The sequence below is a fragment of the Cydia fagiglandana genome, chromosome 3, assembly GCF_963556715.1.
Source record: "Cydia fagiglandana chromosome 3, ilCydFagi1.1, whole genome shotgun sequence".
Classification (NCBI taxonomy): Eukaryota; Metazoa; Arthropoda; class Insecta; order Lepidoptera; family Tortricidae; genus Cydia; species Cydia fagiglandana.
The window spans coordinates 2,252,936-2,279,324 of NC_085934.1; the positions used below are offsets into that span (position 1 = coordinate 2,252,936).

At 38.9% G+C, this 26,389-nt stretch overlaps 2 protein-coding genes across 5 annotated transcripts in view; one reads left to right on the forward strand and one right to left on the reverse strand.

Moving 5' to 3' along the window:
• Nucleotides 1-981: 981 nt before the first annotated feature.
• Nucleotides 982-2,756, reverse strand: LOC134679862 (cilia- and flagella-associated protein 20). 2 transcript variants are annotated; one of them, XM_063538775.1, is made up of 3 exons: nt 2,559-2,756; nt 1,600-1,828; nt 982-1,457 (listed from the first exon to the last, which is right to left on the reverse strand). In XM_063538775.1, the coding sequence occupies exons 1-3, from the start codon at nt 2,591-2,593 to the stop codon at nt 1,140-1,142; spliced, it is 582 nt and encodes a 193-aa protein (XP_063394845.1). In that variant the 5' UTR covers nt 2,594-2,756; the 3' UTR covers nt 982-1,139. The 2 variants fall into 2 exon arrangements, with proteins under 2 accessions (XP_063394845.1, XP_063394844.1); XM_063538774.1 differs by lacking the exon at nt 2,559-2,756 and having other exon boundaries at nt 1,600-2,055.
• LOC134679847 (serine/threonine-protein kinase hippo-like) overlaps nt 2,307-26,389 on the forward strand; it is a 43,951-nt gene continuing 19,868 nt past the window's right edge. The window contains exon 1 of one of the 3 annotated variants that reach the window (XM_063538757.1): nt 2,307-2,510. In XM_063538757.1, the coding sequence (XP_063394827.1) occupies nt 2,485-2,510 (26 nt within the window). In that variant the 5' untranslated portion in view covers nt 2,307-2,484. Of the gene's footprint in view, nt 2,511-24,142; nt 24,469-26,389 lie in introns of those variants that run through there. The other 2 variants (XM_063538756.1, XM_063538758.1) reach the window with 2 other exon arrangements.

Here is a 26,389-nt window from a genome sequence, read left to right on the forward strand (position 1 = left end):
CACCCTGTATATTCCAGGAGTAAATTTTTTGAATGATGTTGGCACCATGTGTATAATATATTTTCCACTATTTAATAACTAGAGTCTGGCTACTGAAATTTTACCTAAATTTTTGGCGGGAAATTCAAAAAATCTTGGGCTGGTCACACTTTGTGTAGTAGGAATTATAGTTTTGATACTAGACAATATTTTTAATATTCTGTGCACAAGTAAGGTACCTAAGGAAATAAGTTAAATAAACGTTTACGTGCACTCAAAGTCAGCTCACATAATTTCTACCACTATTTAAAGTACAGTCAACGACAAACACATATGTTTACGTTCCAATATTTAGATTTTATATTAGATTTTTTTCAGAACTTTTAGTTTATCCGTTTCTTTATACACTTGTCCTATTTATGAGATTCAGGCATTAATAAATTCACGTACTTATTCAAAGTAATAGGCAAATGTTAGAACTAGTACTTAAAGTATCAACATATTTATAGAGCACCAACCTCCTAATTTGTTTACATTTGGTTAGGAGTTGTAAACATTGCAGTTTTTCGTTTTACAACGCTACACGTCCACTTCGCACATTGTCGTAATTATTTACGAGCTTGAATAATAGTTTGCGAACCTCACTCAGTATAGAAATTATTAATATTATTTAAAATAAACCGCAAACAATTTGAATGAATGACATAAATTGACAACTGACTTTTAGCTTTTTTTTAAATCATAGACAATTGGTGATACAACAACGAAATATCTGTCAACAAATTTTGGCTAGCCAGACTCTACATAACCCAGCATGAGTTTTTTCTTATCTGTAGTCAGAACTGTCATTATTTGTTGTCACGTCACGCGGCGCGCGCGCGTTTGAGTAGTAGATTCATGTCTGGCTGCTTTCGCAGGTAGCCGGTAAATGAGCTATAATCGAGCATTTACAGCTGCACCAATTTCATACAATTTATTTAGGGCTAAATAAAATACCTGGTATTGTTGTGCATTTATATTTCTCACACAGTTACAACAAAATGATGCATATCAAATAAGTGGTGCACTGTCTCAGTTAGTGTCATTATACAAAAAAAATAAACTTATAGGTATGCCTATTTTACTATAGTAATTACCATTGTTTTTACTAGATTTGCTGATTAAGTAGCTATTGTTGCTTTTGCCTTATTCTGTATGGGTAGGAATAGCTTGAACTCTGCCGGCAGCTCATCCTCAGAGTACAATCTATCGGAGAAGTAAACTCTCCTTATTCTACAGTTTGCATGTATCTGGACCCTGAGGGTTTCTACATAATTAGTTCCATAAGCTCTCCGTGTGAAATCGGCGAGGTTAAATTGTATTTGGTTCCAGCCCTCATCAAGACGCATCGGCATGGTGCAAATGAATGGTTTCACACGAGTAGTTGACTGATAGTTACTTGCTCTGAACCTCCGTCGTACATTTTTGTCGTCCAAAACCTGTAACAACAAAGAATTATAAAAATGGCGGTAAAAACTAACCTTAAAATTATTTGGACTAATTTACAGAGCACATAACCTAACTTTTCCTTGTAAAGACAGTTAGTAGGATGGTATTCCACTAGTATTGTGTTAACCTTACCTGGACTTCGAAAGTAAAGTACTTTTTCAGGTTCTTAATAATCATAACTAAGAATGGTAGCTTGATGCCGAGCGTCTTCTTTGGGTCTGCAGGACATGTTATATACGTGGTGCTAACGTTGGTCCCGACAATTTCTAGCACCAGACTTTGAATGTCGTTGTCCGTAATCCTCTTTATGTGACCGTTTCGCACCTTCTTGTCCCATATTTGCAAAGGTTTGCTGCCAATGCTGTAAAGAATCGAGAGGAAACCGGACTGAAATGTGTTTTTAAACATATCTGCAGCGGGTACTGCAACTTCACATTTAGGTCACTGTTAACTATAAATGTTTGATCGATAAAGCAACTTCTTTCCCGTACACATTACAAGTTGACACAATGACAGTAAACACAGAAATTTTGAATACGGCCATTGGCCATGAGTTGTTATCAATACGAAGTTGCCGTAGCAACCATTGAAGGAAGATAGAACGTTCCGTTCCACAAATTTAACGCTTACGATAATGCTCGTGTAAAATATTATGAACATGTAAATATAAACTACTTTGAAAAAATACCAGCGGAATGGAAAGTATGCTTATTATTCCAGCAAAAACATCCAGTTTTTGTCAAAAATAACATATTCTTTTAATAGTGAAACGTGACCTAAACGATACATTGCTATTAAAACATTGTACCGTAAAACGAATCTTTCACATGTCGATTTGACAGATTCCATGCGATGCACAAAGTGCATAGAGGTCTTGCTTTTTTTTGGTTTTCCCATAATAATACAGCGTATTTCGATGAACAGTGAAACGAAATTTTATGTTTGAGTGTTAATGCTATAGATAATGGACTTAAGTTTGTTTATTTCATTATTGTGACTGAAAAAGTGCTTTAGAAAATGACGGCGGAAATGTCATCAAAGAGGTAAGAATAGAATGTATTTAGAATCATAATTAAGTTATAATAACCAACCACAAACACTCACTTAGCAGGACCAGTAATTTCATGGATGGAAACGTTAATTTTGACTGGTAATGCGGACAACCTAACCCCAACGGTACCTACCGACCCTCAATTGTGAATAAAACCGTAAGCAGCGATACACAATTCAAAAAAATCTTGTTAGACACATTAATATGTACGAAATAAAAAATAATAACTTGAATGGAAATAACCCATACCATCAGACATAAAATGACAATTGACAATGTCAAAATGACAACATATTCCAGTAGGTCATTGTTTTTTAATTATCTTTTTTCAGGGGCATTATTCTATACAGCCACATTAGGTCATATCTCCTTTTTATTGTAACCTAATTTCAGACAGTTGTTTTGTTGGCTAGAGTTATTCTAGACCAAGAAAAGTCTGCAATGATTTTGAGAGCACATGCAATGCAAGTGTTATTTTAAACATCAAACTACTATGAAATTATGATGTAGATAACACTTGCACTTGCATTCACCACTTACATTTATTAGTACTTAACTAACTATTATAGTTAAATTTAAAATCAACTGGATTCTTATGAGTTTGTGTCCATCAATTGAACTTTGACTAGTAATTTTATAATATTATTTACACATTAGTTGTTTTAATAGTAATAGTGCTAAGCTACTGAGAGATTGTGGGTTAATTTAGTCTGGTCAACATATTAATAGACACCTAATTTTTTTCCCTTAGTAAATTTATACTTTAGTTACATTACATTAGGATCTTATAAGTGTGTACACAAAAAAATCAAAAGCATGGAATGTGGTAGTTCAGTCAATATACCATTGACAAATAAATAAGACTAAATAAGTGTCATATAACAAGATTTGTGTCGCTTAACTTCAAACTCGGGTAAATCCATTGGACCCTCTCAGCAAATATCTACCCTATTACGTTTTCTTAATACCAAAATCGCATAATCTGACAGATGGATTTACCCGAGTTTGAAGTTAAGCGACTCATTTAAACAAATTGAACTAGCCCCACAGTAAGCTAGAAAGTTACAGTTGTAACTTTAACTGTTTAGTATTCAACCTACTGCTATACTGACTTATTTGAGGTAGCGAGGCTACTGGCCGGCGACACATTCGCAATGGTCTGAAAAGTAATAACTAACGGTGTCAGTGTCATCAAAACATCGTAACAGAAAGAATATCTGAATTCGCGAAATATACCAGAAAACAGTGTGCAGTGCCTTGAAATAACGAGGAAGCCACCAGCGAGCAATCCACCCGCAGAGGCCTCTGCCAGCTGCAGACCACAAAATACCGGTAAGCCCTTCTACCATCAGATAAAGCAGTATAGTGTCGAATGAACTAACTTAAAAAACTACAGTCCACTGGCTTTACGCCACATTTTCTGGCCTCCGAGCCGATTCTTAAATTTCCCAAATTTTGAACCCTCCCAGATTTATTTTTTCCCCAAATCCTATCTTCTATACTTCTATAGGCTAACCGTTGAATTTTCCCTTGCGGATCGTATCCGCATATTATCTCGCTGTTTCCTATTTATTTCTACGGTTTTACTGATATCTATTTCAATAAAATATCCAATTCGTCATACATTTTTGTCCGTGACAAACAATGGCGGAAGGCGAGGTGCAATTGTTATTGCAAATAAATACGTTGACACTCAAAAAAGAATATTTGTTTAACAAATTACAAAAGGCTTATGATGTATCCAAAACTGTTAAATTGGATAGTCTAGACTCGGTGCAAGATTACATGGTACAGTTTTCGGAACTCGATGACGCACGTTGCGACTTCGAAAAAATTGTCATGGAGATTATCATGCTGGAGATGCAGGCAAACCCCAAAGCTAAACCTTCAACAAGCTCGTTAGAAAGTTTCGACGATTTATATTTTGCTTGTAAAAAGGTAGCTTTGAACTGCAACCGTATAGTCCAGGAGCCAACCAAAAATAATTTCACTGAAACCAAGGATGATTGTTTCGCTAGGCCACATTTACCGAAGCTGACTTTGTTTGAATTTGATGGTCAGGTGGAGAATTGGGCCACATTTCATGATACATTTGTGTCTTTGGTTCACAATCGCAAGTTCGAGAACATAGATAAATTTCATTATCTGCTGTCTTGTGTCAAAGGCCCAGCACTGAATATTATCAAGAGTCTTCCGATCACGTCTTACAACTATCCTGTAGTTTGGAAAAGCTTACTTGATAAGTACCAAGATGTCAGAGCGTTGACCGGCAGGTATCTGGATAAAATGCTGAATTTTTCACCTTTGACAAAAGACAGTGCAGCGAATTTAACCTCATTCGTGGAGACTTTTGACCATTCCTTGAAAGCTATTCACGCCTTGCAGATTGAGAACTTGGACGACTATCTATTCTGCCATCTGGCACTTCGCGGGCTAGACAGTCATTCTCGGAAATTGTTTGAAGAAAGCCGCGATCAAAATGAATTACCGACTTTCGCGGAATTAATAAATTTTGTGAACAAACAAATAAAAGTGTTGGAACATACTTTTCCTAGTACTAGCTCCCGGACTATAAACAATCCACAAGTCAAAGTGAAGTCACCTGTCAACTTCACACAACCGAGTCATAAACCTGCCAGTTTCAAATATTCGAACGCGACCTCGTCTTCGCAAAAGGTTGGATTAACTGTTTCGCGTAATAATGATACTCAAAATAATTCGTACCAAAACAAACTGACTTGCGTGCATTGCAACTCAAATCATCTGATTTATCGTTGCGAACAGTTTCGTAAACTGTTGATTCAAGATAGGATTGACCGTGTCAACGCCTTGAAGATATGCAGCAACTGTTTGAAAAGTGGTCACGAAGCGTCAAGTTGTAAGAGCAATATGACTTGTGGAGTTTGCTCTCAGCCTCATCATTATTTGCTACATCGGGATACAAGTGTTCTGCAGGCTCCGGCCGTGCCGACCCTGCAGACGCCCCGCGCTGCCGTGCATGCAGCGGGGCCTTCGCCGCCGCGCTCCGTGAGTGTGACGCCCGCTCCAACTGGAACTGAGAATCTTCACTCCGTGAGTGAAAATTCAGGTTCTTACGGTGTAGTGTTGGGGACTACGAGGACTCTAGTGGTTGACATCACCGGTCAACATCAGAACTGCCGTGCTGTTCTTGATTCTGGAGCGCAAAGCTCATTTATTACTTTGAATTGTGCTCAACGTTTGGGCTTACCTCGCAACAAATGTCCTTACACAGTATCAGGACTTGGAGGTGAACTTGTCAAAAACTTTGGCATGGTGACGTGCGACTTGAAGCCGTGTAAATCGGACGTTCCGAGTTTCCAGGTGGAGATGGTCGTCGTGGAGAAAGTGTCATCTGAAATGCCAAATGTTTCGTTTCCGCCAGAAGTTGTGGAAGAATACAAGAAGTTTGAATTGGCTGACCCGTTGTTTTTCGAGAAGTCAACGGTGGATATTCTACTGGACAATGGCGTCGTGTCCGAATTGATTATGGACAAGCCTACTACTGTCAAGCCGAACATTCCAAAGGTTATTGAAACCATTTTTGGGTACGTCGTTAGCGGAAGATTATACAACGACAGTAACGACACCGAAACACCAACACAGAGTTTCCATTTGACGATTTCTTTAGAGAAGACTTTGGACAAAACGCTGCGTGACTTCTGGGAAGTAGAGGAATTGCCGTGCAAACCTGTACTCAGCCCACAAGATCAGTTGGCTGAAGATATTTACGTGCGTGATCACTCCCGTGATGAGGGGGGGAGGTATATCGTGCCGCTGCCTTTTGTTCCTGATGCGCCGATACTCGGAGACTCTCGCGCTGCTGCCGAGCGACGACTGCTGGCAACAGAGCGCAAACTCGCGCGTTCACCAGTGCTGCAGCAAGCTTACAGTGACTTCATGTTGGAGTATGAGAAACTAGACCACATGGAATTGTATACTGGTAGCGAGCCGAGCAAATATCTTGTACCACATCACAGTATTTTAAGGCCAAGCAGCACATCTACGCCGTTGCGCGTAGTCTTTGATGCTAGTGCGAAAACGTCTACAAACGTCTCTCTTAACGACACCCAGTTGACGGGACCAAACCTATACCGTGATATAGGAGCCATTATAACAAATTTTCGATTATTCGAATACTGTTTCGCAAGTGATATTTGCAAAATGTATCGTGCAATCCTTGTGCGCGAATCTGACCGAAAATATCAACATATTTTATATCGGTCGTCAGTTGACGAGCCGATAAAAGTCTATGAGTTGAAAACAATCACATATGGCGTGAGTTCGAGTCCATTTCTGGCCATACGCACTTTACTACAATTAGCCAGTGATGAAGGCGAACGTTTCCCTTCTGCTGCTGAAGTTGTACGTCAAGGCATCTATATGGATGATATCCTGTGGTCATGCGCCACCTTCTCTCAGGCATGTGCATTACAGGACGAGTTGATTCATATGCTACAGTGCGGAGGACTTGTGCTTAAGAAATGGTCGAGCAACTCTGAACAGTTGTTTGAGCGCGTCCCGGCCGAACATCGTGAAACTACTGTCACTTTTCAGAAGGACAGGGATGACGTTTCAATTAAGCTTTTAGGCTTGAAATGGTCTCCGGTGTTTGACGCGTTCAGCTTCTCATTGAACAAACAAGATACCGTCAATACTAAGCGATCTGTACTGAAGACTCTTGCGTCAATTTACGATCCTGTTGGATACATTGCTCCATGCACATTTGTTGCAAAGTGCATTCTTCAGGACCTTTGGAAGGTGGGTCTCGGTTGGGATGATCCGCTTCCTCAAGATGTATGCGAGCAGTGGTTGACGTTCATTGACGAACTACCCCGACTATCCGAGTTGCAGATTCAACGGCATATCTTGCTTCCAAATGTAACTGAATGCGAACTTGTTGGATTTAGCGACGCGTCTTCTCGTGGGTACGCCGCCTGCATCTACGTCATCTCACGACATCTGTCTAACGTTAAGTGCAGATTGTTGATGGCAAGGTCAAAGGTAGCACCTGTCAAAATTCAGACTATCCCGAAAATGGAACTTATGGCCGCAGCACTTCTTGCAAAACTAATGAAGTACGCGTGTGAATGCTTAATTCGGGTTAATGTGACAAAAATCACAGCTTTGACAGATTCGTCTATTGTCTTGGCGTGGCTACAAACTGATGCTTATAAATTAAAAACATTTGTTTGTAACCGTGTTACACAAATAACAGAATCAATACCTCCTCATGCGTGGCGTCATGTGAACAGCGAAAACAACATGGCAGACGTCGCCTCGCGAGGTGTTTCTCCGTCGCAGTTCATGGCTGGTAGCTCTCAGTGGTTTGAAGGGCCTGCCTGGATGTATGACGATTGTGAGAATTGGCCTGTTTCCACTTTCATAAACAAATGTGAAACACAAATCCCAGAGATGAAATTAAATACAAATACATTTAATTTACTATCTCAACAAACGGGAGAAGAAGGTAAACTGGAATTCGTTGATCGTGTTTGCAACCAGTTCTCTTCTTATTCTAGAATGCAAAGAAGCATCGCCTGGATCTTACGTTTACTGCGACGATTCCGTGGTGACGTTTCGATTTGCGACCAAGTTTTAACGACTAAAGACTTGAATCAAGCCCATGATTGCTTGATCAAATTAGTACAATCAGCTTATTTCAAAGAGCAAATTGAAACTTTGAAAAAGGGCGTAACGTACATCCCTTCGTTAAGGAAGCTTGCACCCTTTCTTGACGATCGAGGCTTCCTCAGGGTGGGGGGTCGTATCCCGCACTCTGACTTGCCTTACAATGCGAAGCATCCTATATTGTTGCCGAAGCAAAGTAGGTTTACAAAGCTCTTGGTGGAATATTTTCATAAGAAATATTTACACACAGGTCCGCAGACCTTGCAGAATGTTCTCAACCAGAGATATTGGATCTTGTCGGCTCGTAGCCTAATTCGTTCCATTCATTCAAAGTGCAAGAGCTGCTACAAATGTAGACCCACTCTGCTGCAGCCTAAAATGGGTGACCTTCCATCAACTCGTCTGTTACCTAATAAGGTGTTTGAGCATGTAGGTGTGGACCTGGCCGGACCCTTTTATATAAAGGAAAGCTTACGGCGCAATGCGAAGATAGAGAAGGCTTATTTAGCGGTCTTCGTTTGCTTTTCAACTAAAGCCGTGCATTTAGAAACGCTCTCCTCTCTATCTGCCGATTGCTTTTTGGCTACTCTAGACAGATTCGTATCCCGTCGCGGTCTTTCGGCATGTTTTTATTCCGATTGCGGGACGAATTTCACAACAGCCAGTAAACATCTTGCTGATGTTCAGAAATTCATGTCTGACAAGAGCACTCAACAGGATATTTTTAACGGCTGCGCTCAGCGCTTGATTAACTGGCAGTTCAATCCTCCTAGCGCCCCTCACATGGGTGGTTTATGGGAGAGTTGCGTTCGCATTGCGAAATACCATCTTGTGCGTGCTGTCGGTGACAAAGCCTTGACTTTTGAGGAGCTGACAACAATTTTCTGTAAAATTGAAGCCATAATGAATTCACGGCCATTATGCGCTCTGCCAGCTAGTGATAATCCTCATGAGTTTAATGTCCTAACTCCTGGACACTTCTTGATAGGCAAGAGTCTGACAGCTGTACCAGAGTATGATTTGCAGTCTGTACCTGTAAATCATCTATCACGTTGGCAATATTTGCAAAATTGCTCTCAACTGTTTTGGAAGAAATGGAGCCAAGATTATTTACATACCTTACAGCAAAGGTCAAAATGGTTCACCTCGCCTCCCAATATTAATGTAGGAGACTTAGTGTTGGTCAAGGACGACCGAGTTTCTCCTTGTAGTTGGCCACTTGCAATTGTCCAACAAAAACATCCCGGTTTAGACGGCATTGTGCGCAAGGTTACTCTGCGCACAAGAGCTAACAATTCCTTTTTGAGACCTGTTAATAAACTGTGTCCTCTGCCTTATACTCACTAAATCCCCTTCTTTTATCGCATTAATTGCATATATTTTATTTTATTTTCGCGCCTATACATGCGCAAGTTCTGTTCTCTCTTTTTTCATATTATGAGAAAGCCACATAGTGCTTTCGGTGGGGGGTGTTTAGTATTCAACCTACTGCTATACTGACTTATTTGAGGTAGCGAGGCTACTGGCCGGCGACACATTCGCAATGGTCTGAAAAGTAATAACTAACGGTGTCAGTGTCATCAAAACATCGTAACAGAAAGAATATCTGAATTCGCGAAATATACCAGAAAACAGTGTGCAGTGCCTTGAAATAACGAGGAAGCCACCAGCGAGCAATCCACCCGCAGAGGCCTCTGCCAGCTGCAGACCACAAAATACCGGTAAGCCCTTCTACCATCAGATAAAGCAGTATAGTGTCGAATGAACTAACTTAAAAAACTACAGTCCACTGGCTTTACGCCACATTAACCACATGGCTAAGTCCAAGCTAACCACATACTAACACATCCACATAGCTAAGTCATAGGTGAATGACCAAGTCATACATTCAATCGTATTTGGTTTCTTTAAAGTTTTTAAGCTTAATAAAATTTACTATAATGTTAAACATAATCTGTTTGCAACACACCTCTCACTGAATCTGATATTTTGTTTCTATCAAATTACATGTGATTCAATAATGTAACTTAATATGTGCAATTAGCATGGACAGATTCATTTCTGATCTTTGGTTGCCTGATTTTAAATTAGTGGCGTAAAATTAGCACACAACAACTTTTTTGTGTGTAACAACTGTTTTAAACTGTTGTGTGCTAATTTTACGGTTTAACTTGTGTGACATGTTTTGGGGAGACTAGGGCCGTGTTGCATAATGAACTACAACTAATATTACAAGCGGAACTCCTTTTTCAATAATTTAAATTAGAAAAGGAGTTCCGCTTATAATATTAGTTGTAGTTTATTATGCAACACGGCCCACGTCTCCATTTTGAAGCGGTAACAGTGCATGAGCAGCGCTCACGAGACCTAGGCTCTTCCTTTATTTGCATTGGGCTTTCTTCTAAAATGTTTGCACAGTGCCTATGATTTCATATTCATAAAAGACAGAAAGCGAAGCCACAATCTATAAAACAGTAGAGTCATTCGACGAAGCTATCTAGACAGGGCAATCGTGCGGGATGCGAGGGCGATGGGTGGCTCGCGCGCACCCGAGCTGCATACGTCGCCATTGTTAGTAGCTCGGTACTACTTACAGGGCTAGCATGTCTTATAGTAAATCAAGTGTAAGTCTTACACCCTGCTCTGTCTGCTATCTGCTCTGTCTGCTGACACCCCAGTAGGGTTGTCAGACTATTTGTAAAAGTCTGACAACCCTACTGGGGTGTCAGCATTTACACAAACATCAAAGGCGTCGGCCCACTGTTACTTTTTACACTGTGGAGAAGCCTCACAGAAATCTTGTAAAACATTGATCGCTAAAACAAGGTTAAAGAGAGTGAATAATTTATACAATTGATTGACTAGGATATCTTATGTCACAATGAACCGCGCCATATTTGTTTTGGATGTCCCCCATTATTTAACAAGACAATAGTCGTGACGTAATACTTGAATTCCGAGGGTATGATTTAATTTAAATGATGACCACAAATTAAAACGGTTTGATCATTTTGCTCTTGCTTTCTTTTTATTAATTTTTCTAAAGTTTGACCAGGGACGGTCACAGATTTTCAAACAGATTGATCATTTTGCTCTTTCTTTCTTTTTACTAATTTTTCTCAGCCTTTTCTAAAGTTTGGCCAGGGACTGTCTCATTTCAAACATAGAGAGAATCATACTGTCTTTGTCTTACGCTAGTAAATTAATTTTACTGTAAAATACGTAATTAGCATTTGACATACATTGACTTTGGATTTTAGTAGGTAGAGTACCTAGAGGGTATGAATTGCCAGATAACTGCAAAGGAAACGCCACTGAAACGTACACCGCTTTCTTCACAAAAATGTGACCCCGAATTGAATCATACATATATCTATTAACAGCGAGTTTCGTATTTGTAGTACTTACTATGTAGGTACCTACGACTTTTTTATTAGTCGTAGAGGCAATCTGAATTTACTCACAATTCCTAGAGTCAATCCACTACGCTGTTATAATCTATGCAAGTACTTAACCCACCTACATAAATTTGAACTCGAAGCTAAATATTTTAGTACCCTGTCCAACTAACGTATTAAAGCTAAATGTTTCGAAGTTCTCCTGCAAATAACTGCGACAAAGTACCAAAACTTCGTTGAAAAGTCCGATAATGTCAGCTGGGCATATCTCACGGACGGACGTCCGTTTGATAAGGACTTTAGTCAGTCATTTCAATTTTGCGTATTGACGAGCAGTTTTGGCAAAATAAAAGGTGTACCATGAGTGTATGGGAACGTATTTTGTTACTTTTTTACAGCCTGACCCGAAACTAACAGGAAACAAATACATTTATATTGATTAATATCAGAAAATGAAATTGTTTAGTTATATTAGTCCATAAAATTAAAATCAGAGCTAATTTATAAAATTTTACTATAAATTAATTTTACTGTAAATTAGTTAAACCATGTAGGTATTCAAGTCCCAAAAAATATCTGTCTAATAGGTATCTTCAAAAATTAAAGGGTCCCACAAATTAACAGTTCGCCGGACGATATCAGCCTGTCAGTTAATCGCAAAAGGTGACAGTTCCGACACCACAACTGACAGGTTGATATCGGCCGGCGTACTGGTAATCTGCGGGGCCCTTAAAATTAATAAAAAAAATTGTAGACAAAAAAAGGCCTTAATTTACCTTGCGGGATCCCCCGAACCTATTTCTTCAAGTACCTCCGGAATTGAAAAGCTGGGAGAACTTTCATTAGTTTCGGAGACATGTCAGACATGTGACCTTTAACCCCATTCGGCTGCACAAACAGTATAGTGGGGTCAGGTTGGGAGGTCACGGTGTTTTGGAATGAGGAAGCTTAACGTGCTGAATGGTAAAGCCGCCAAACTTATCGTGGGTGTATTTACATCTTCGTATGTAGCCACTGTAAATTTACTGCCATCTTTCGAGAGGAGATTCAAACTGTTAGAACGCCATTTGACTTTGATCATTATTCTTTCATAATCATGCTAGGTACAATCAACAGTAGAGCAACTACCAACTAGGTTGTGGAATATTTTTACTGTGAATCTAACGTTAAATTCTGTGAAATGATTCGGTTAAATTATGTTCTAATGTATGGGCAAGAAAAACAAATTATAGCCAGCATTCAATGAAAGTAGTATGATATGGTATCTTTGGGTATGGTGCTTTACGCACACTAGCGTCCCTCCCCCTCCCCCTGATGCAACCCCCCCTTTTAGCTTGTATATTAAAGCACCATACCCAAAGGTATCATACTACATTCATTAGAATGCTGGCTATAATTCGTTTTTCAAAAAACACAATTTGACCGAATCAAAAACGCAAAATTAGAACTACCCATTTCAAACTTCTTTTTAGTTTTTCATGATTTCAGGGTTGGTGTTACACTAACAGATTTAGGTACTGTAAGACCTATGTACTATCACCTCACTGGCTAAAGTTAAATGTAACATCCTGTTACCGCGTTTTACTAAAATTAATAAAGCGATTTACTTGTGCCACTCTGCATATTGACATTCGCGGTACATTCCTCCCACCGTACCAGTTTCCAACGTCATACATACTTTCTCCGGTCTGGTTACCACTGGGTATTTCTGCAAAGTTTCCAATATTTGTTCTCAGCTCCAGGCGTGTCTCACTCCTCGATTTCGTCGCTTTGCTACAGGTAGCTAAAAGTACATCCGTTCCCCCCCAATTTTGGGGAAAGCCATAAGCCGCGCGTGGCGCTGTCGCCACCTAGCGGCCATATCTGTACTGATCGTAACAGACGCGTTTTGTTAGAGAGTGAGTCTTCTGTACCTAGTACTATTATTTATTCTGTGCGAGCTCTTAAACTACTTAAATGTTTTTAAAGATAAACGGTTGCCAAGTCAATCTGTCTTTGGGTGTCAATATTTCCACCAGTAGCCTTATCACGAGCCACGACTGCCAGTAGCAGTGTCAAACTGACATATTCGCTAACGTCTGCGTAAGTTACTTTCTATACATCTCGCAGTACGAGCGAGATGCATAGAAAGTTAATTACTAGGGATGTACCGACTAGTCGCCGACTAGTCGGGAAAGCCGACTATCCGGCCACATTTGTAGTCGGCGATTAGTCGGCGACTAGTCGGCAAAAATGGCCGATTAGTCGGCACTTTATAAGTGAAAGAAAAACAGATAAAAAGAAACCATTAGATTCAATATTTACCATATGTTTTATGTCTATTTTACCAAAATAGTCAAAATACCTATTCAGGGTGTGAAAACTTTTGTTCATACATATAATTGACCGTTTGATCGTTATCGTATGGTGGTGGGCTGGTGTTTTCTTCTACAGGTCGATCTCAACTGATTCTCGTGTAATTTCATGGCCAAGTTCTATACTTAATTTTTTTTATTATAATTCAGTTTTTGTTTTTTTTTTAATGGTGGAGCCTTGGGGAACTATTAATGTTATTGCAAAATTTAGAGACTTATAAACAGGGCACGTTGCTCGTAAAGACGCTGACCACAGGGGATAGGTTCTTAATTGGCGACTACGTACGAGAAATAGAGACTTGGAAATACCTCCTACAAGTTGTACCTACTGACGGTCTGCTCAGGATCGCAAAATAAAAGAAAGACAGAAATTGAACCAGGATTCTTGTGAAAGGTCTTTGAACCTGTAGAGAACACCTTTTAGCCAAGCTAATATATGAATAGCGCAACCAAAAGAGCAAAACTATTGTTTTCACCCGAAACCTACACGAAAGTAATGATCTGGCCGACTAGCCGACTAGTCGGCCGACTAATCGGCCATTCGAGCGCCGATTAGTCGGCTAGTCGGCTAGTCGGCCAAATCAATAGTCGGTACATCACTATTAATTACGCTCACGCTAGCGAATATGTCAGTGTTACACTGGTGGCAGCCGTATCTCAGGTCGAGTATGCGTGGAAAGAGAAGAGTCGGAGAATGTACGGGCTTCCTTACCTAACTTACCTTCCACGACTCTTTCCGCACAGACTCTAATAACCATAATCGAAGACGGATATTTTGACCGTGATGATAACGTTAAAAACGATATCACGATAGTTTCTTAACCCCTCGTTTGCTTAGACAAGGATCCGTGCGTGTGAATTTAAATCTATTGTTTTAAATGTCAAGGTCACTTTTTCAATGATTATAATTGACAGGCCGCATAGGAGGGGTTAATATTAGTCACTACATAATTAATTAATTACTATCACTTCGATGGTTACTAACAGTTAATAAATTATTCTAGCGATGTTACTTTCATGTTTCAAAGTGTCATTACTTCTAAAGGGGCCCACTGATTAACAGTCCGCCGGACGGTATCGGCCTGTCAGTTGTTCGGAACTGTCAAAATTTTGTTCTAACTGACAGGCCAATACCGTCCGGCGGACTGTTAATCAGTGGGCCCCTTTAAGGTTGCAAAGGGAAACTTTATATACATAGTAATAAATGACGCGTCCAGCCAATAATTGCGAGTACGTAGAAACACCAGCAAATACCAAGTTTTATACCTGGCCCTTATGACTCAGTCGGTCAATGAACCCGCACGGTGGTCCAACAGCTGCGGAATCAAACATCCCTGTTCCAGAAAACTATTAATGCCTGGAACAGTTCAACACAATAAAAACCGGGCAAGTGCGAGTCGGACTCGCGCACGAAGGGTTCCGTACCATAATGCAAAAAAAGGCAAAAAAAAACGGTCACCCATCCAAGTACTGACCCCGCCCGACGTTGCTTAACTTCGGTCAAAAATCACGTTTGTTGTATGTGAGCCCCACTTAAATCTTTATTTTATTCTGTTTTTAGTATTTGTTATTATAGCGGCAACAGAAATACATCATCTGTGAAAATTTCAACTGTCTCACGGTTCGTGAGATACAGCCTGGTGACAGACGGACGGACGGACGGACAGCAGAGTCTTACTAACAGGGTCCCGTTTTACCCTTTGGGTACGGAACCCTAATTATTGTGTATAATAAATCTGGATAATCCAGTGACTTGTTAATCTTACGGCTTCTATAGAGTCTAGACGTCGCATGAAATCGCATGCGATTTTAGATAATTACTATAGTAGGAGCCACAGCAAGATCAAATGCCGCAATATATTGAAAATCGAATGCAACTCTCGGCATGTAAAGGAGCTAGATTTTAGTTCGGCACTGTAATCTTAAGGCATGAATTATCAAGAGTTTATAACTTTTGGATTATAACAATACGAAGGCACCAGGCCACGTGGTAGATCACCAATGAGATGGACAGACCAGATCAAGGCCGCAACTAAGTGCTCGGTTTACGAATGTACCCGGAAAGCTGCATCCCGCGACGAATGGCGCCGTATTAGCAAGATCGAGACTCATCGAGATTTACAATGATGACCACGATCACTCTGGCAAGAGTGTACCGACTAAGAAGAAGAATAACTTTTATAAGCAACACTGAGGGAATGTATTAACTCTACTCGCATCAGATTTCAAAATAATTCCATATCCTCACCACAAAGCAGGTCACGGGGTCATCTGAACACGCACTCTAACCCCTTGACAATAGAGGCGTGTTCAGATACTTGTGAGCGCCTTGACGACTGGACGAAGTGGACAAAGCCACAAAAGATGACCGCAAAATTTGATCGCTTCCGATCTAAATCTTCGAAAGCATGTCGTTAGGTCGTTAGTCATGGCACAGTTCTTGGTAACCGTTTGGTTCCGAATATGGTGCGCAAACCGGACCATTACGGCACCGGTAAGCCTTAGGGCTTCAAATCCTTTTATGATTTTACTCGGCGGATACCTTTTAGTATGGAGTAGTCTGTTTAAATTCCACCTAGTTTCAAAGTCGCGGGCAGAAGCTGGTACAGACGCCATATTAGATATATCGAAGCGGCAGAGGTGCTCAAAAAAGTCAAAAATATACCTTGACAATAGAGGCGTGTTCAGATATTTATGAGCACCTTGGCCAGTCCGATGGCGACCGTACATATCATAACAATATTGGTCTATTTTGATTTGACATAATGGGACTATTGCCAATCTGCCGATCAAGATAAATGACGCTTACATTACGAACATGAAGTATGCCGATTAGCACAATTCTCCGCACTGTTAACTGACAAATTAAAAATCTTATTGTAATGGCATAAGGTCCACCATGTGTCAATTGTTTAATACCACAACACGATGACTCAACGAATGACTCAAGACCTGAAGTGTAAATCATTGCGCTCACTTATGGAGGACCTAAAAGGTCCCGCGATTTTATGGACCCATTGTACCTACATAACTGAGAAATATTTTGCGTTATTGGTTTGGGTATGAGAATAATGAGGTTTTAAATGGGTACTTCATTTGAGTTGGGGCGGTGTTGTTATATGACCCAAACAAGGACCATAGAACATATTAAGATAAACAATAAGTCACTTTCAGAACCTGAGAAATTAAAATAATCTTCATATAATTAATCGCTACACCTTACAAAAAAAAACCAAAGTCCCCCACCGCGTCTGTTTGTTTGTATGTTTGTTCGCGATAAACTCGAAAACTACTGAACGGATTTTCATGCGGTTTTTAACTATCAATAGCGTGATTATTGAGAAAGGTTTAGGTATATAACACTTTAAACTCTCGCGTTTTGTACACATATTCAATTACACAAACCTCACTCAGCAACCAAGTAAAAAAAGCAACAAGCAAAAAAGCAAGCAAAAAAAAAAGGTAGCAAGTGAAAGTAGCGTTTCAGCTGGTGCAACTCAGCTGAAACGTCGGAATTAAAGGTAAAAACAATGAAATTATATCGCGGTAGACCCGTTTGTGTAATTGAATATAAGGTTTAGGTATGTAATTTGTTAAGGTTTCACCCATGCGATGCCGGGGCGGTTAGCAAGTAACTTATAAGTCTTATATTATAACCTATAACTTTATTAAGGTGGCCACTGACGAGCCTTCCAACAGTCCAAATAGCGTGGCTGCAATCCAAAATCGGCCCGTGAATGTCAAAAACGTACAATGTTTAATATTAGGATGCCGTCCATTTGGATGAATCCATTGTAACGGCATCCATTTGGAAGGCTCGTCAGTGGCCTGCTTTAGTACCTATGTTTGGATTTGATTCATCAATCATCATAAGTCACAAGATAGATTATTTGAAATCAGTTCAATGAAAACGAATGTATGAAAATTTCCCCACATAGTGCCTCGTTACAAGTCATCAAAACGAACAAGAGCAAGACTGAAAACTATCATTCTCTTCAACACTCAGGCGGGTCACAGACCGACCCAGATACCAGTGTTGCCAACTCGGATTTTGAAAAAATGCTAGACTAATGTCTCGATTATGCCAAAATTATGCCAAAGTTTTATGAAATATGCTAAAAAAAAAGTGAAGGCCAGTCCAGATTAGACAATTTTCGCCCAACCTGATTTAATTGTCTGATCAAATCTGCAAAATGGAACTCAATATGTCAATCCACGAAAAAATCAGAGGTCAATTTAACCGTCGACGTCCATCCGCCCACAAAAGTCAAAATTCATATGAAAATATGAACCGCATAAGGCGATGGCGCATATTGTTGTTGCCAAACTTGGCTTAGACTAAACTATGCAATAAAATATGCCAGATGCTAAATGGAAAATTTTGGTGCCAAAGTGAGTCAAATTATGCCAGATCTGGCATCATTTATGCCAAGTTGGCAACACTGCCAGATACAGCCCGTGTCGATATGCGTAGCTTCGAGCCAATTTGATGGTTAGAATCGGTCCAAGCTAACTCTGCAGCGAGTTTGATCGCATAGAGCGTAGAAGTGTTATTTTAACCCTTTACCAGAATAAGGGATATTTCCCACATACGGCACTTCAAAAATGTGTTCTATTTTTGTTGAGTAAGACTGACATTCGATTGTCAGTAAAAAGGGTTAAACGCCATAATTTCATAGGCATTTTACGTTTATGATACCACCTCCACGCTCATGTGCTATCAAATTCGCTGCAGAGTTAGCTTGGACCGCGGCTAGCACTTTAGCGCGGCTTTTTAAGTGTCATAATCATGACTTTACAGTACTATTTAGGTACATACTCGTACCATTTCCACTCACCATATAACATTGAACCTAACTTACTCCAGTATTGACGTAAATAAATAGTTTCACGGATGATCTTATTAATCACCCAGACCCCCCTAGATTCTCCAAACCACAAAATACTACGGGGATTTCTAAGACCGCTAATGACCTAACGGCATCTAAATAAATAAAATAAAGGATCTCTGTTACTATTTATAGAGACCAACTCGCGGCAGCCGGACCGGTGCCAAGCGCGTACACATTGCTTACAGCCGCCATCAGATATAACGGAGCGGCCAAGGTGCTCACAAATATCTGAACACGCCTCTATTGTCAAGGCGCTAGAGCGCATATTCAGATATATCTGAGCACCTCGGCCGCTCCGATATAATAATGTCTGATGGCGACTGATGTGTAGCAAATCGCAATAGATACAAACTATTTTGACACTTAAGACGTGTATCCAAAGTAGAGAATAGAATGCATAGTTTAATTTTATCTTTTCGTTGACGAGATACAAAATAGTATCAAATAGAAATTAAGTAGCAATTGTGAAGTTTATGATTAATTTGTATTGATTGATTTATTGTTATTAGTATACCATACTGCCATATTTACAATTGATATAGACTTTTCTAAAACCGTATAAGTGTGAAATTAGATATTTGAATCTCGAATTAACGTAACGATAAAATAAGTCTGTTTTTTTTTTAACAGCCTATGTTGTGTCCCACTGCTGGGCAAAGGCCTTCCCTTTCTTCCACCACTCATCAACTCGACGCTTTTCGCAGCGACTGGCGGGAGTTTAAAAAAAAACAAAAAAAATATTGCACATATTTTGAGTGCCTTGAATCCCGCATACTTTGGCATCCGTCACAACTCATAAGTTATATTCTAAAATGTCATGTTTATATTTACTTGTGATGCAACCACTCGACACGGTAAATTAATATGAATAATTAAAGAATTTATAGCTGAAAGAAACGTTAAACGCAACTTCACGCGCTATTAAGGAAGGAAAATGAGCTTCCTCATACCTATAGGGATATGGGTGACGGCAATTTATGCTTTAAACATTCCTGTTTATTTTATGTGTATTTTAAACATAAAACAAATGAAAACATGGTAACTTAAACGTAACATTTTTGTGCGTAAAAAACGTAGAGCAATGTAATACCAGTTAATTTAAAATCTGAAAAAAATTATAGCAATACCAACGATAACAGTTCACGTGCAAGGTGGAAGCGGCTTATGAAGAATTAGTAGCTCTACTATCAGTTGGCAGAGTATTTTTCACTTACACTCGGTGAATAAACGTGCCGTGAGTCACGTTTTACGTTTCTTTACGGTCTTATGTACCTAACTTCACTCCACTCCAAACGATGTTGTCCCTTTCTAAGTATACTATAAAACAGAGCAAGAGTTATATCGGAGTTTTATACAGCGCCTCTAGGATTCACCTAAAGAACTAAATAACAAAATTGACACATTTTCTCACGTCTACGTAATTTACTATCTATGCATCTCGCTCTCGCATATTAGTGCAAGTGAGATGCACAGAAAGTAATGTTATAGCCTGACAAGTTCTTTTTTAGCCCTGATATAATGTCGCTACAAACAGCTTACATATAGCAACAATACGTGTACGTCATGAATAGTCGGGACAGTGTGTATTGGCATCGTGCAAGAGCGAGTGAGGTATACAATTATGTACATGTGAGTTGTAGAAGTATGTTTCCCAATCGAAACCCAATCGAAAGAGCATGTTTAGTTGATAATTAAGTATGAATAATTTACCTATCCGCCATAATTTGATTCTAAATATTCGACCTCCGTATATATATTTACCAGATTCAGTCACTCGTGGTGGTAATGGCTCATTCTTATAATAAATATTTTTGATTATAGCACTAAAGACGCCTTAAATGAGAAAAATAATAATTTAATAATTAATATTCATATTTAGTACAAAACTAACCAGTTTATTACAAACTCACTATGAAAATCAGTACCCGTCATGTCAACAAATAATTTCACAACATTGTTTAATGGAATGCTACTGAATCCCGTATCCTTTTTCTGTCGCAAGTATTTTAATGTATTTAAAATTATTTGTTTAGCATCGGTGTGAATTTTTTTGGGCATTTTGATTGCAAAATCTATTATTATCCTGAAATATTTACAATCATTTTCGATTTGTTTACATCGGTGACATTCAATGACTTTCAATGTCGGATGTCAAACAAAATAATTGCCATTAAAATAAATTAGTTCCATCGAAAATCCGCAACGTGGCGAGGGCTAAAAAGGAACTTGTTAGGCTTTACATATACTGATGGTAGCCGTGAATATGGAGGGTAGAGGTAAGGAGAATCCTTTATGACTTTATGAGAAAACTCCTTTATGGGAGAATATTTGCAAAAACTGGGCACGCTGTCAGCTATTATAATTTTTCTAAATCTCTCCAGAGTAGCGAAAAAAAGAAAACCCATAAACCTAGTTTTTCATTGTATCAATACCGTACTAAAAATCATGGGGAATGGAAGATACTCGTATTTACAAGTGGAAAAACGTTTTCTCTTTTTGTATGGACGATTACGTAGTATACTTCCCTCTTAAGGTTTTTGACGGACACTTTTTCATTATTAATTACATGGAGATTGTATTCCTTACCTCTACCATCCACTAAGAGCATTTAGAAGGGAGATGTCATCGCTGTCATTTTCTTTACAAAACAGTCTGCCGATTTTTGCGGGGGAGGGGACGTCAAATGTATTGCTATTTCTACATGATTTGTACGTAACGTACAAATAGCCATGTCAGTCCATACAAAAGTTTGCACAATTGTGCAAGTTTTTCGGCAGAGGGGTAAGTAATAATGTCAGGAAAAAAATAAAGAGTATACCTACGAGACTACTACGACTATGATATTTGATTTATTCGGTTGTCAATATAAAACAAATGTAGGTGTTCTTTCTTCTCGTATGAGACGCCATTACTATGTAGTCTTGCTTGAGATTAATAAACATTACCAATATGGTGTTAAAACAAGCTTTTCTTTCCTGCTTGGAACCCTAATCCTAAATCCTAACAGTAAGCACTCAATGGCCACTCCAGTTATTAAATGCTCTAAGACCAGTTTTGTCACTTTGTTACTGACTCAACCTTCATTCTACAATTTTTTAAAGATTTGACGTTGCCATAGTTACGAAAATAATAAACACATCAATGTTAGTAAACAATGTATAAATTAAAATATAATTGTATTCAAGACAAAAATTGCAAAATATGATAATTACGTAAACATCATTAATAATCGAGTTAAAATTATGACATTGCGTGTTAAAAAATAGGAAGCAAAGTATACGGCGCGATTATACAGGCTACTTTTGGCTACATATTTATTACCTATGATGAAAATAATACACACATGAGAAGAAATCTTAAAATATTAAAATAGGTATGTATTATAATGGTCCGCTTCAGTCCGCATCATGACAGCGGCCGTCTCCTACTGCTAAGTAACATTATCTAATAGAGTGTCCGGAAAGAGAAAAGTCGTGAAATTTAGGGGAGCCCATACATTATACCTACGACTCTTCTCTTTCCGCACAGACCCTACGTATGACCTTAATAGCGATTTTAATTTTATAGTACCTATATGATCTCGAGTATATTTCAGTGCCAAGCGCCCCATTTCCAATACAAAATGAACCCACGCAGCGGGTTTTTGGCAATAAATGTGTTTAAATCTTATTTAAATTTTCAGATTCAGAACCACCAGGAAAAGTTTTTGAAGAAAGTTTTATATTTCCTGTTACCAAGTTGACATGAAAAACGATTACCTAGGTACCAAACACAATAATTTGAACAACGGAAAATAAAATAATACTTACTTAGTAAAGAAAAATAAATAAACCCACAGAACATTTGTATGTTTTATTTTATTTAAGATAATAATGCTTAATAAAATACGTAGCAATTCTTGTGTAAATATTATAATAGGTCTTGCGGTATGTCTTATTCTTACTATGTGTTATGTGCACCCACAGCACAGCAACAAAAACAGCAACATGTCTATGTACCGCTCCTTGTATTGAGCCTTAATTCTTAATACATATGTAACTTCTACATGCATACATGATGCAATCCGGGTTTTCATGGAAATGTTGTTTTCAATCAGCTTCTTGCCTAAAACCAAAAACTGCTCGTAAGCAATGTGATTTTCGCAAATGTAGCAGTAGAAATAGGAAAATATGATGTCAAGTATAACTCATTACCTTTGTACTAAATCAGCCTTTTATCGAACTATTAATTGATTTATCCCTTAAAGTTTTGCTTGAAGTTCACATACTGTTATAAATTTATACATATTACGTTGAAAATTGCATTGATATTCGTGAAAAATCTGCGTATTTGTTCTGTTTACAAGTTGACAGAAATGTCACGTTGGAAACGCACGTATTTTTCCATAACATCTGTCACGTTTACTCGCGTAAAGTATTTACGCAGAATAATTCTGGCTCAGTTTTCATTATATAATTAGAAAGAGAGCGTTTTAGGTGTGAAGTTAGGCAAGTATGGAAAACTCGCGTAAAAACGTTTGTAACTCATGGTACAAATTGAAATTTTTAGTTCTTTACGTGACCGGTAGAGGCACTGTACAATTACTCCATACATTTTCCTTAACTTTCTCACTGTCTTCACTTTTCACTGTCATTCACGGAACTCATAGTAGAGCTATAGGTAGAGGTTATCGCCGTTATCATTAAAAGCTATTACTAGAAAAATATATCAATTCCCACACAACCCGATAAAGAACCCAAATCTCCCATATTCGTCATTGACACACGTAAATACCACCCACGGTCTGTCAATATATTTCTTTCGTCTCGTAAACAAGGTGGAATCTCCTGAGACATTTCAAATTTAGAACGAGAATGGAATGAGATTTCTGAACGCTCCAGATCTAGATGGCCAGTTCCAAGTTTGAATATATTTTAACATCAAAGGCAGTCTGTATCCAACGCGGGAAGAGGGCGGACGTCCTATACCCGTTTCCATCCATAAAGGATACGTGATATTTCGGGACTGGAGTTTTGTTAATCGCTTTTGGATGCCTTGGTTACATAAAAGCCACATGTGTCATAAGTTTATGAACGTTTATTTTTAATGCAATGTGACCTCGATAAATAGTGTTCAGTGTAGTGAAAAGTTTTGTTCAAAGTTTACATTATACTTCTACGAACGGATAAAGTTTATTTTTGGGTTTCAATGAACTTGCCAATATTGTGCACGTTTTACGGAGTTGTGGAAGTGATATTGTGAATCCTATACCAGAGTTCAATTTCTGATGTAACCGCAGTACAAATCACTAGTTTCAACTTTCAACTGGTGATTTCCGTGATCAAAGAATGTTTTAATGTTTTCGGTGACTTGAGGTGCAGCCAAAGTATCTTCAAAGAGCCGTATGTGGCTCGCGAGCCGCGGTGTGCCGACCTGTACCTACAAAACCCTCTCTTCCAAAAAAGTTGTCTCATGATTTGAGAAGTCACAGTCACTCAACAGTACGACCTACTACCTCAACCTTTGCCTCATGGGCAGCTATGGGCACCCATGGACAGTGACGGGCGCCTCGTGTTCTGGAAGGGAGGGGTGTGGGAGGGGGGAGCTCCTACTCTGAACTGCAACACCTGCAAGAAACGAAGAGCTGATAGGATGAGCGCTAATGAGCGGCCTCCGGGGTAAGAAGAGCTGAATTTCTCCAGTTTTCCAAGCCATTTTCGCCAGTAGAAAAAAAAGGAGATTTAAAAAAAATTGGCCCGAAGTGTTTCCTTTCATAGACAATTTGATTTCGCGCCTTTTTCTACTGACAAAGTGGGTTTATCAATGTTGTGTTGATAAAGACACGCATCTTTGGACTATTTCAAAACTTTAGTTCGTTTAAACTTGTCTAAGAAAATAAGTTTTCTCTAGAAATTATAGTCCTTTCCAAAGAAGACTTTGCAACAAATTTTCTCGCCTTTTACTTCACATAAAATTAAGTGAAGATTTAAATAAAAAAATAGGTACCCTGTGTTATACATAATTTTTTATCTGTCGCCGCTGTACTGTACGCTAGACAGCAAAAAATGGTTACGACATTTTGCCAATATGTGATCTAGATACGAGTACTTGCAGAGCTGAACTGTTTGTTGATATTAAAATATCGATCGGATGATATCACTATTTACGTGCCAGGTATTGGTACCGAGCCTTCTTACCTATATTCACTCCACACTTACCAGTGGGCTTCCAATAAACACTTTGAAAGAAAGAAAAGAGATTGAGTTCTTTTCGCAGCACCAACAACGTTTACTTTGTGTAAATAAGGAGATCAATCGTCACCACTATCAGTACGGATATGGTCGTTCTCGTCTACGTGACAGCGCGATAAAACTGTTATTTTATCATGTGGATAAATAAAGCCTTCCATAATAGGCCTGCAGGAGCCATCCTGCTTTTTGAAAAATTAAGCTGGCCTCTTTAGCCTAGTTGCCTTAGTTGTCAGTGGAACGATGCCAGTAAAGCTTGTGGTTCTGGGTTAGATTCCTGGTAAGGACACTAAGGACATTAATTCTTTATTTTTTTTTACTGCATTTACATATGTATGTATAAAGACGGGCCTTAAGGGTAATAAGAATGGGGCCAGAACCTACAGAATATATCTAGATAAATATTATGCAGTTCTATTGGAGATACCTCATCAGGTTAGTAACTGTCTATTTAGTTGCGCTGCTTTCGAAATCGTGAACCATTTCCTGGGACTAGCTCTCAGTCTATAATGTATCTAACAATGGTGTCAGGTGTCTCGTATGAATAGCGGTGTCTAAGAGCCTTTCAGCAGAGTCAATATCCTTGCGTCTATTGAACTTCAGAAATTCAGGTTATATGTTTTAATACAAAGGCCATTTCGAATGTACACTTACATCAAAATTATATTTGAATCATGTTCGTTGTCCGTCAGTATATATACCTACTATATTTACTCTTATAGCCTTTGCCTCTGCCCGTGACTTCGCCTGCGTCAACATTACCGGGTTCATTCTACTGACTGCTTCTGTTCTGTGGCCTAAATGTTGTTATAACGACATCGGTCGCCATATGCGTTTTGTTTATTTATTTTAAAATTGTTTTGGTTCTAAGTACCCAATCACTGATAACCTACTATTCGTACACCTTATTGTAAAGAAATAAGGTCCACGGTCGGTAAATTTAGTTTTTCTGTAAGTACGTCGACACACGCGTAGTATCGTGAATCAGCTTCCTCGTATTGGATACATAATAATATAAAACTGGAGCATTTTCCTCAAACTCTGTTATACTTATTCGTCAATGTATGGCATTTCATTTTGTGGCTAATAAAATAAATTTGAATACGATACGATGGATTACCATTAACTGGCAGCTCTGACTCCGTAGATAACATGCCAATCGCTAATATAACGATCCGTAGCGAAGGAAACGCAAGTGTCACTGTCATACTAATCTGGAGTTCTGGAGTGATAGAGAAACAAAGCGATTAGATGGCAAAGCGCAAGCTAGGCCACCTGGACTATGTAATTCGCGAACTCCATTTTAGCATTGAGAAAAAAAAATTGAATCGATAAAAATATTCGTATTGGT

What these genes read in the sequence shown, in the direction of transcription:
- LOC134679862 (XM_063538774.1), bottom strand. Translation starts at nt 1,875, where the DNA reads ATGTTTAAAAACACATTTCAGTCCGGTTTCCTCTCGATTCTTTACAGC. An exon ending in ACTTTACTTTCGAAGTCCAG is followed by an intron (nt 1,458 to 1,599) that starts GTAAGGTTAACA and finishes TTGTTGTTACAG; the next exon opens with GTTTTGGACGACAAAAATGT.